Below are 10,000 nucleotides of genomic sequence, written 5' to 3' on the forward strand. Positions count from 1 at the left end.
AAGGGGCTCCCAGTTCATCCCAGTCCAGATTGCAAATTCTGGGATCTGCGACGAAACGGAGATTGCCGCCGTTTTTCAGCCTTCTGGAAAATTCTGTTTTATTTTTCTCTCTTCCTTCTTAACCCTGTTTATTTTCTCTCTGATTACTTCTTTTTTTCTCGTTTCGCTTTCTCACTTCTCATTTCGTTTTTTTTTTTCGTTCTCTGCTGTATTTTTTTCCTCCTCCCTATATTCGAATTATCACTTTATTTTTCTTTTAACTTCTTTCGTTTTACTTTTTTCATTTTCGTCTCGTTTGTTTATTCTCCCCCCACTCTCCTTGATTTCTTTCTTCCTTCTTCAATCTGTTCACTATTTCCTTCTCTTCATTCCAAGCGATTCCAAGTTTTACCCTTATCATTTCCTTTCCATTTCCGCTTTACCTTCCTCTCTTTCCTTTCATTTCTGCTCTCCCCCCCCCCCTCTTCCCATCTCAATTTCGAGGCATAACTTCGATAACCTCCACCTCCACCCCCAACCCACCCCCAACCTCTACATAATGTACCAAAAAAAAAGGGGGGGGGAGGAGACTTTCAAATTCCCTGTCATCATTTTCCTTTGTACTTTCACCTCGTAAGGAATGCGGTGAAATGCCATTCACCTTTGATTCGTGAAGCTAAAAAATAAACCTCCATAGATCGCATTTCGTGAGTGTCATGGCAATATTCAGAGTATGACTTTCCATAATGTATGTGTATTTTTGGGTTGTGTGTGTGCGTGTGGGAAGGCGGAGGGGTTGGAGGGCGGGAGGGAAGGAGGTGAGGTTGGAGGGCGGGAGGGAAGGAGGTGAGGTTGGAGGGCGAGAGGGAAGGAGGTGAGGTTGGAGGGCGGGAGGGAAGGAGGTGAAGTTGGAGGGCGGGAGGGAAGGAGGTGGGTATGGGGGCAGGAGGGAAGGAGGAAGAGGGGGAGAGAAAGGTAGGGGGAGGGCGGGACAAAAATGTATAAGACAGCAATTCAAAGTACTTCTTCCTTTCCAGAGAAGAGAACCTAGAGTACCTGACCCCCCAACCTCCCCCCCCTCACCAAACACCCAACAGAAAGGCCCATCCTACGCACCCCCTCCCCATTATGCAAACACCCCGGCGACCGCACGCCCCCGAAAAGAAAAGTCCATTGCTATATTCCATTCACTCGAAGAACGCACCTCACAACATTCTCGAACTTTCTACAACGAATTCGCCATTCTGCGACTCGCTCACCCTAACCCCAGCCCCAACCTACCCCTCAGCCACCTCTCCCCCCCTCCCCCTCCTAACCCATTAGACCCCTTCTGCGACGCCACAGGGCCTACGGACGAATCCCTTCACGTGTTTACGCAACATCCCCCCCTCCCCCTTGGGTGGCCCCCCCTAACACGCCCTCTCCCCCGCCCCAATTCGCATGTATTCCTTTCCAAATCCACGACATGAACGCCCATTAAAAGATGCCTGCTGGGACCTATTAACCCCTTAACCGACTCGCTGACGATTACTCTCGACGAAAATAACTCGCCGGGGGAAAAACACGTAAAAAAATATAAAAAAAAAATACATAAAGCCGATCTTCTCCGAGGAAAACGCGTTTCGCTATTTAAATCCCGCACTTAAATCCACGTCAGATCGCTGAGCAAACGGACGCAGCGATAGCAGGACATTTTCCCGTTCGAAAAAAAATATATACCGAAACCAAATGAATAAATGCATCGTGAATAAAGCCAAACGAGGATAAAAAAAAATCCATCTCAAATATTCTCTTTTTCTCTCTCTGCTCGTCTAATGTGCTGCACTTATCGCTTATGTTTCTTTCTCTTTATCTGGGGCCTACTGCCTCTTCTTCCCTCCCATCCTGTCTCTCCCTTTCTCTCTCTCAATCTCTCTCTATCTGTTTCTCTATCTGTCTCTGTCGGTCTGTCTGTCTGTCCCTCTCTTTTTCCTTCTCCTTCTCCTTCTCCTTCTCCTCTCCGTCTCTTCTCTCTCTTCTCTTCTCTTCTCTTCTCTTCTCTTCTTCTCTTCTTCTTCTTCTCTTCTCTTCTTTCTTTCTCCTTCTCTTCTCTTCTTCTCTTTCTCCCTCTCTCTGTCTCTGTCCCTGTCTCTGTCTCTCTCTCTCCCTCTCCCCCTCTCCCCCTCTCTCCCTCTCCCCCTCTCTCCCTCTCTCCCTCACTCCGAGATAATTAGTCGGGCATAATAGATGCCACGATGATTCCTCCCCGGTCGGTCCCTTAACAATTAAGCGCCGCCTCCCGATAATCTTGGCTGTCGAGGAACAATTGGAAACACCTGTCAATGCTAGTCCACCTCCCATGTACGTACATGCCAAATAGGCTGTGCGCCAGCGCGTGTAAAAACGTACAATCACATACCGACACAACCACACGTATGTACATACAAGGCTCACAAGCATTTCACATTTACATCTATGCATACAAACGAACGAACGGGCATGTCAATATACACACACATACACACACATACACACACACAAGCACACACACACACACACACACACACACACACACACACACACACACATACACACACACAAGCACACACACAATGTCCATGTATGCACGCATGCCCAATCACTACACACTACACGACAGAACGCATTCATAACATGCTCGCACCCTCCAAAAATAATTCGTTTTCCGCCTCCCTCCCGCCTGTCGAGTATTTCACGCGCAATCGGCACCGCCCAGCTGATATCACGGGAGATTTGTCACCGCAATTATCCCGATGAGTCCCGATGAGGCACAGAAATGAGTAATCGGTCGCGGGTGACTCAGCCCCGGTGAATCCTCTCATGCACATTCCACGCAATTGGAAGCCTTGCGCGTGCTTGCTCCTAGCTTTTGGGACTCCCGCGCACCCCAAAGGCACTCGACGCATTCACTCCACCCATTCATTCATCCACCGAACGCTCCTGTTACTCACCATTGGCCAAGCCGCTCGAGGACGCTGAGAAATACCAACACACAAACACGTGGGCAGGGAAACACTCCGGACAAGTGCTCGAGAGATCACTGCATTTGCACTAACACGTGTAAACAGAACACATGCTGGGCCGCTACGCGCGGTGACGTATTGTGCCGCCTCGGTGATATTACGTGCGAGGACAGAGAGAGAGAGGGAGGGAGAGAGACAAGGGAGACAGAGAGATGAGATGAGCAGAACACACGCATTGTGGGGCTTCTTGCGCTCTCTCGCTCTCGCTCTTTCTCTTCTCTTCTCTTTTCTTCTCTTCTCTTCTCTTCTCTTCTCTCTTACTCTTTCGCTCTTTCTCTTACTCTTTCGCTCTTTCTCTTACTCTTTCGCTCTTTCTCTTACTCTTTCGCTCTTTCTCTTACTCTTTCGCTCTTTCTCTTACTCTTTCGCTCTTTCTCTTACTCTTACTCTTTCGCTCTTTCTCTTACTCTTTCGCTCTTTCTCTTACCCTCGCTCTTTTTCTTACTCTTTCGCTCTTTCTCTTACTCTTTCGCTCTTTCTCTTACTCTTTCGCTCTTTCTCTTACTCTTTCGCTCTTTCTCTTACTCTTTCGCTCTTTCTCTTTCTCTCACCTCCCATCTCTGTCTATATATAATTTTGTCAGTCTGTATCAGACGAAAAATAAACATAAACAATTACAAAAATAAATATGTGAACATTAAATACTAAAAAAAACGCAGAATTTGCAACGCCGAAGACTATCGCGGGCTACTGAACCCGGGAACGGCTCATTTATCAATATCTATCTCTTGCCTACCTTTATTATGAATTTGCGTCGCTTCCTGCGATCAGACGGGATTGAAAAATCGAATAAGGGAGAAGGGGAGAGCAAAGAGTAAGAGATGGACAAAAAGGATGGGGAGAGGGAGAGAGAGAGATAGGGTGGAGGGAAGGGTGGAAGGAGGGAAGGAGGGAGAGGGAGAGGGAGAAAAAGAGGAAGAGGGAGTTTCAAATCATTAATATAAGACATTAGGAGAGGGAGAACATGAAGAAAAGACATTAGAAGGGAAAAAATCTTGCGTACAATGAAAAATACGACCAAAGACAACAACCTAATTTCAACCAACGAAATCTATCTTTCTCTGTCTGTCTGTCTGTCTGTCTGTCTGTCTGTCTGTCTGTCTGTCTGTCTGTCTATCTGCCTGCCTGCCTGTCTGTCTGTCTGTCTGTCTGTCCATCTACATATCGATCTAGTAAATAAATAAATAAACAAATCAATAAATAAATAGATAAAAGAAAAAATAAATAAATGAGAATAATCTAAAAAAAACACAATCGAAGAAATCCCCGGAGGAAATTTTCTTAGGCGATGCAATCTGCGGAGGTGAGAGCTTGCAACAAATGGAAGCATCGGCGAGCAATTATCCTGCCGCTCGTCTGCCTCCCTTTGGTGTGATTCTCCCCCCCCCCTCCCTCCCTCCCTTCCTTCGCTCTCTCCTCTTTCTCTTCCTTCTTCTTCTTCTTCTTTTCTTCTCTCTTTTCTTCTCTCAATCACTCACATACACACACAAAAAGAGAAAGAGAAAGGAGGAAAGGTAGGAGGCAGGAAAAGAGATAGTGAGGGAAAGGGGAAGACGGGGAAAATGGAGAAGGGTGAGAGAGAGAGAGAGAGAGAGAGAGAGAGAGAGAGAGAGAGAGAGAGAGAGAGGAGAGAGAGAGAGAGAGAGAGAGAGAGAGAGAGAGAGAGAGAGAGAGAGAACGAGCGAGAGAGAGAGATCAAGCAAGAGAGAAAGCGAAGGCCAGCACAAGAGAGGCGGCGAGAGGAGGGGAGAGCGAGCAAGCAAGCACCCAGCCAGAGCTCCTTTGGAAGGAAGACACGAGGGCGGGCGAGTGAGGCGCGGCGAGGACTGATCCCGTAATTTGGGGCCTTCAACTCCAGCTCCCCGACTTTCCGCAAAGCATTCGGAGACTTCCCTTCCCTGCGACCCGACCCGTTCGGTCTGAGGCCCCTTGACATACTGTGGTCGTCGGGCGTTTCTTGTCATTGTTAGTGCAGTGTCCTTACAAGTGGTTTTGGGCCGTTTTTTGGTTTAGTTCGGTTGTGTATCGTATTTTTTCGTATTCTGACATTGGGCATTTGGTGCTATAATAAAGGTCATTACATTTTTTGGCTATATAATAGCAGTATAATTACTAGTATGTCTTTATTAGTCGACTTGAAATTGAAATTGACAAACCGGTATCATTTCCAATAATGCAATCAACAGGTAAACTGATGCTTCTATCTGCAATAATCCTATAATCATAATTATCAATAACGACAACCGTCCTTACATAATGAGCATTTAACCATCAACCTGATCCCAGTAATTATCATTTATACAACAATTGAAAATCCGCATGGGATTGAACTTGATCTGAAGAACATTCCGCCGCCATACCAATGTCTATCGCATACCATCACTCAAAGACCAAAGTGAAAAGTCCAAACGCCGTAATAGATTCCGGACACGGAAACGCACAAAGGGACAAGGCCATAGGCAGTGTCATGGCATGTTTATGAGATGACTGGTTGGCTCTGCCCAGTAATTTAGACCAATGTTGCGTCCTTGCGACGAGGGAAGGGCCGGACACCAAACCTACGGTTCCCATGCACATGTCACGGGACCGCCATGCACTCACGGGGCGTGCACAGGCCGCGGTGGTGCCAAACTTACCTTCCGCCGAGAGTGTGACGACGGCTTGTTACTTTTGAATGCGTCTCTGCCATTGGTGCCACTGCCATAGGTGCCACTGCCATAGGTGCCACTGCCGTTGGTGCCACTGCCATAGGTGCCACTGCCGTAAGTACCACTGCCATAGGTGCCACTGCCGTACGCACTCTGGCCGGAGCCCAAGTCATCCAGCGTGCAAGTGGACACTGTTTCGACCACAGTAGAGTGCGAGGCCGTCCGCCCACATACGCCCAGCGAGCGTAGCACGCCGCCCACGCCCGAAGAACTAGTGGACGACGGCTTCGACTTGAGGGGGAACACGGCGTCGGGGAAGACGACGGCGTTGGTTCCCAGGAGCCCGCACGTCGCCCTGTCGTCTGGCGGGCCGCCCAAGGAGCCGCGCTTCCACTGGCAGCGGCTGGGGGGCTTCTCCAGGCCCACGGAGGCAAGGGCGCCCGCGAAGCCCGGGTTTGAGTAATACTGGAAGCCCACCTCCTCGTAGATGGAGTCCTCGTCCTGCTGAGAGGGCGTGCAGCCGTCGCAGTGGCATGGCGACGGCTGGTGGACGGGCAGTGGCAGCCGCGCCGCGTAAAGGGCGTCCCGCAGGGCCAGGGGGCTGCTCCTGACGGGCGACCTCGGGACGGGCCTCGGGGGCAGCGGCGGGGCATCGGAGCTGCGGGACGACGCGGGAGAGGAGTCCGGCGTGAGCCAGGGCAGCGGCGAGCGGCCCCGGGGCAGGGAGCCGTCCGGGGTGAGCCAGGGCGCAGGCGAGAGGCCTCTCAGCAAGGGAGGCTCCAGGAACTGATGGTCCTCGCCCCCGTCGGAGCAGCAGTCGCAGTAGCGGTGCGCGAGATCCTCGCCACCCACCATCACAACACAACACACACAAACACGGTTCGACTCCAGACGACACTCGCACTCGATGCCACGGTCTTTCCCACTGCGATGACACTGTCTGCACTACATTCCTTGCAAGAAACCCGCTTTCCTCGCGGTTCAGACGTCGGCTACATGACGGCAACGGTACATCGTGCGAACCACCCACTTTCTTTGCCTCGCCGACACTCGCACTGCGTCGCCTACCACAGAAACGTCCTGCCGGGGGCGAGCATGGCAGGTGCTGACTCAGACGGGCGAGAAGGAGAGCGAGCAGGCCGCCGCCGCCGCCGCACCGTGAGCAAGGGCAGGAAGGACACTGGAAGCGGGGGCGTATGGCAGGGAAGCACGGAAGGATCGGCGAGCGCGGCCGGCCTGAGGAGCTGCTGTGGGATTACGTCCGGTGCGGCCGCCGCGGAGGAGCCGCCGGTGCAGGGGTGGCTCATGTCGCACCCTCGATCACGCCCCCCAACACTTACTTCCCTCCCCCTTCTCCCCCCGACGCCGCTCTCCCCCTCCCCCGTCCCCTCCCCAATTTCTACCTCCCCTCCTCCTACTCCTCCTTCCTTCCTTACCTCCCTCCTTCCCTCCCTTACTCTCATATCTCCCCTACCCGTCGTTCCCTTCTTCCTCCTCTCCCTTCCAATTCTCCTTTACCTTCCCATTCCTCCTTTCCTCCCTTTCCCCCAGACTTTATTCATTTCCTTTCCCCTTCGCCTTCTTCCTTCCCTCCCCTTCCCCTTCCCTCCCTTGCAAAACACACGGACACGCGGCAACAGCAACGTCCCTCGCAGCTGCACCTTCACCGCAACCAAATCCCACGCCACCAGAGAGCGCATTGTCCTCCGCCGATACACTCTCCATGTACAAAACGCCTTGTTTCCTGCAGGAGCGTCGAGAACATGGCAACGCCGGTGAGCACCCGAGGTAAGGGTGACAAACCCCCCTCCACTCTCCCTTCTCCCCCCCCCCTTTCCCCTCCTTCCCCTCAGCAAGAAACACGACTCCCTTCCCCCTGCCGTCTCTCCCTTTAACCCCCTCCTCCTCACTCCTTCCTATATCCCTACCCTCTCCTTGCTTTTCCTCCTCCTCCTTTTCGTCTTCTTTTCCATTCACCCTCTCTTCTCCCTACCTCGCCAACACACAACCCGTGAAGCAAGAGTGAAAGAAGTGGTCAACAGAGGAAGAGGGTTCACGCAGGTGAGTTGAGTGGCTGTTTACAAGAGACAGGAAGTGGGAGAAAGAAAAAAAAAAGGAATGAAAAAAAAAAAAAGATAATGGATTAGGTGTGAGATATGGAGGTGGTGAATGAGAAAGAGAGAGAGAGAGAGAGAGAGAGAGAGAGAGAGAGAGAGAGAGAGAGAGAGAGAGAGAGAGAGAGAGAGAGAGAGAGAGAGAGAGAGAGAGAGAGAGAGAGAAAGAGCGCAATAGGTGTTGGGGAGGACAGCAGACGCGGCGAGGACAGGAAGGAGAGGTGGCCCGAGGGGGGAGTGGTTCATGGGTAGCCCGAGGGAAGGGGTAGAAGCGTGCGTGATGAGGGGGGAAGGGTAAGGGAGGGATGGGGGAAGTCGAAGGGAGTCATGAAGAGGAGAGTAAGGGGGGAGGTAAGGGGGGGGGGGGGGGGGCGCCATAAACGAGCCGAGCCGACCGACCGAGCGGTAAGACACGAGCGAGCGGCGGACGAAGCGTCGGCGGCAGCGGCTAAAGTTCAAATCCGTCTTAAATGGACTGGTAGCGGCAACGGCAGCGGCGGCGCCGGCGGTAGCGGGGGTCTCCGTTCGGCTGTGCGAGCGAGCGGTCACGAGCCGCAACTTTCCCACACCATCTCGGAGTCTCCGTTCGCCGCAAGACAAAACACGAACGACGGCCCGCTAACACCGCACGCCTGTCCCCCCTTCCAACCCCCAACCCTCCCCACCTTTCCTCCTCCCCATTCCCCTCTCCCTCTCACCCCACTCCCTCACCCACAACTTCCTATTCCCCCAACCCCTCCCCCCCATTAAATCCTAACACTCCAAGCCCCCCACCACTGCCTACCCCCACCCCTCGCCCGCCTCCCACTGAATCATAGCGCTCCCGACGCAGGGGCAAGAAAGACGCACAGCGGAACCTTATTTCCAGAGGACCCCGCTCGCTCACTGTACATCCTCGCCGCGGCACTATGCACTATGCACTACACACTGTACAAACATCTACCGCCGAGATGGTGACGAGGACGAGGCCGGCGAGAGAATGCCAAACGTTCCCGCGAGCTCTGTCATCTGTTACGACTCGGCCACTGGCGATGAGTGTGCAAGATGTGGGCCAACGTGCTTGCAACAAGCACGCGGTTTATGCCTGCAGGCTGCCAACGTCGCCCGCGTCCCCTGGCGCAGCCGTCCGTGAAACGGCATTATCGGCCAGGATTGAAGTAATTATGTAATCATTTGTGGCTTCTTAATACACAAACGAATACTCAAGTAATACACATACATACATACATACATAAATACATACATACATACATACATACACACACACATACACAAGCAAACACAGAGTTTCCGAGTCACTGAAGATCAAGTTTCACAGGAAAGAAAAAAATGAAATTAAATTGAAAGTGAGAGTGAGTGAATGCGACAGACAGACAGACAGACAGACAGAGAAAGAGAAACAGAGAGAGAGAGAGAGAGAATGAGAATGAGAATGAGAATGAGAATGAGAATGAGAAAGAGAAGGTGGAGGTGGGAAAGGGAGGAGAGGGAAGGAAGGTTGGAAGGTAGGAAAAAGGGAGGAAGGAAAGGATGGGAGGAACGGAGGTAAGGGGAAGAGAGGGAGCTGGAGAGATCAGACAGACAGACAGACAAAGAGAGCCCAATCCCCGCCATGGGAGTGACGTCACCCATGGCAACCATATTACGGCACCAACCCTGCCAAACCATACCCGGCCCCTTCAATGTCATTACGGCGAGAACGCAATTAACATATCCAACATAGTCTATACCATAATAGCCAACATTGCAAAATAGTTTACACTGCAAAATCATTACAGCCTGCGCCACCGGCATATAAAAAGCCCCCCCCCCCACCTACTGAACAAAAAAAGTTACAAACCTCGTTTATTAAGAGAATCTAGCAGATATATTATTCGTGTTATACATTAACATACATTACTGTTAATAATAAACTGTTGACGAGTGCCAACAACTCAACGGAAGAGAGGGAGGGGAGAGGGGGAAGGGAGAGGGGGGGGGTCAAGTGTCATCTCAGCCTAGAATAAACGAAAAGAATAATTCACAATGCAAAGCATGCAACAAAAGGTAGAAGGAGGGGGGAGGGGGGAGTGAAAGGGGAGGCGAGCTGGAGGGGAGAATGGATGTAAAGGAAGGAGGAGGGAGAGGTGGAGGAAAGGGATGTGGGAGGGAGGGAGGTGCAGAAAGGTGGATGAAGGGAAAGAAGGAGGCAGCAATGTGGGGGAGGAGAGGGAAGGAG

General features: G+C 51.8%; 1 protein-coding gene across 19 annotated transcripts in view; it reads right to left on the reverse strand.

The window, feature by feature from the left end:
* pyd (zonula occludens-like protein polychaetoid) overlaps nt 1-10,000 on the reverse strand; it is a 323,521-nt gene that overhangs the window by 199,696 nt on the left and 113,825 nt on the right. The window contains exons 1-2 of one of the 19 annotated variants that reach the window (XM_070120786.1): nt 8,726-8,806; nt 5,657-6,748 (exon numbers count right to left, since the gene is read on the reverse strand). The exons of 17 other annotated variants lie outside the window; for them this stretch is intronic. In XM_070120786.1, coding sequence (XP_069976887.1) covers nt 5,657-6,523 — 867 coding nt within the window. In that variant the 5' untranslated portion in view covers nt 6,524-6,748; nt 8,726-8,806. Of the gene's footprint in view, nt 1-2,948; nt 2,968-5,656; nt 6,749-8,725; nt 8,807-10,000 lie in introns of those variants that run through there. One more of the 19 variants, XM_070120801.1, reaches the window with a different exon arrangement.

Source organism: Penaeus vannamei, chromosome 4 (assembly GCF_042767895.1).
Source record: "Penaeus vannamei isolate JL-2024 chromosome 4, ASM4276789v1, whole genome shotgun sequence".
Lineage (NCBI taxonomy): Eukaryota > Metazoa > Arthropoda > Malacostraca > Decapoda > Penaeidae > Penaeus > Penaeus vannamei.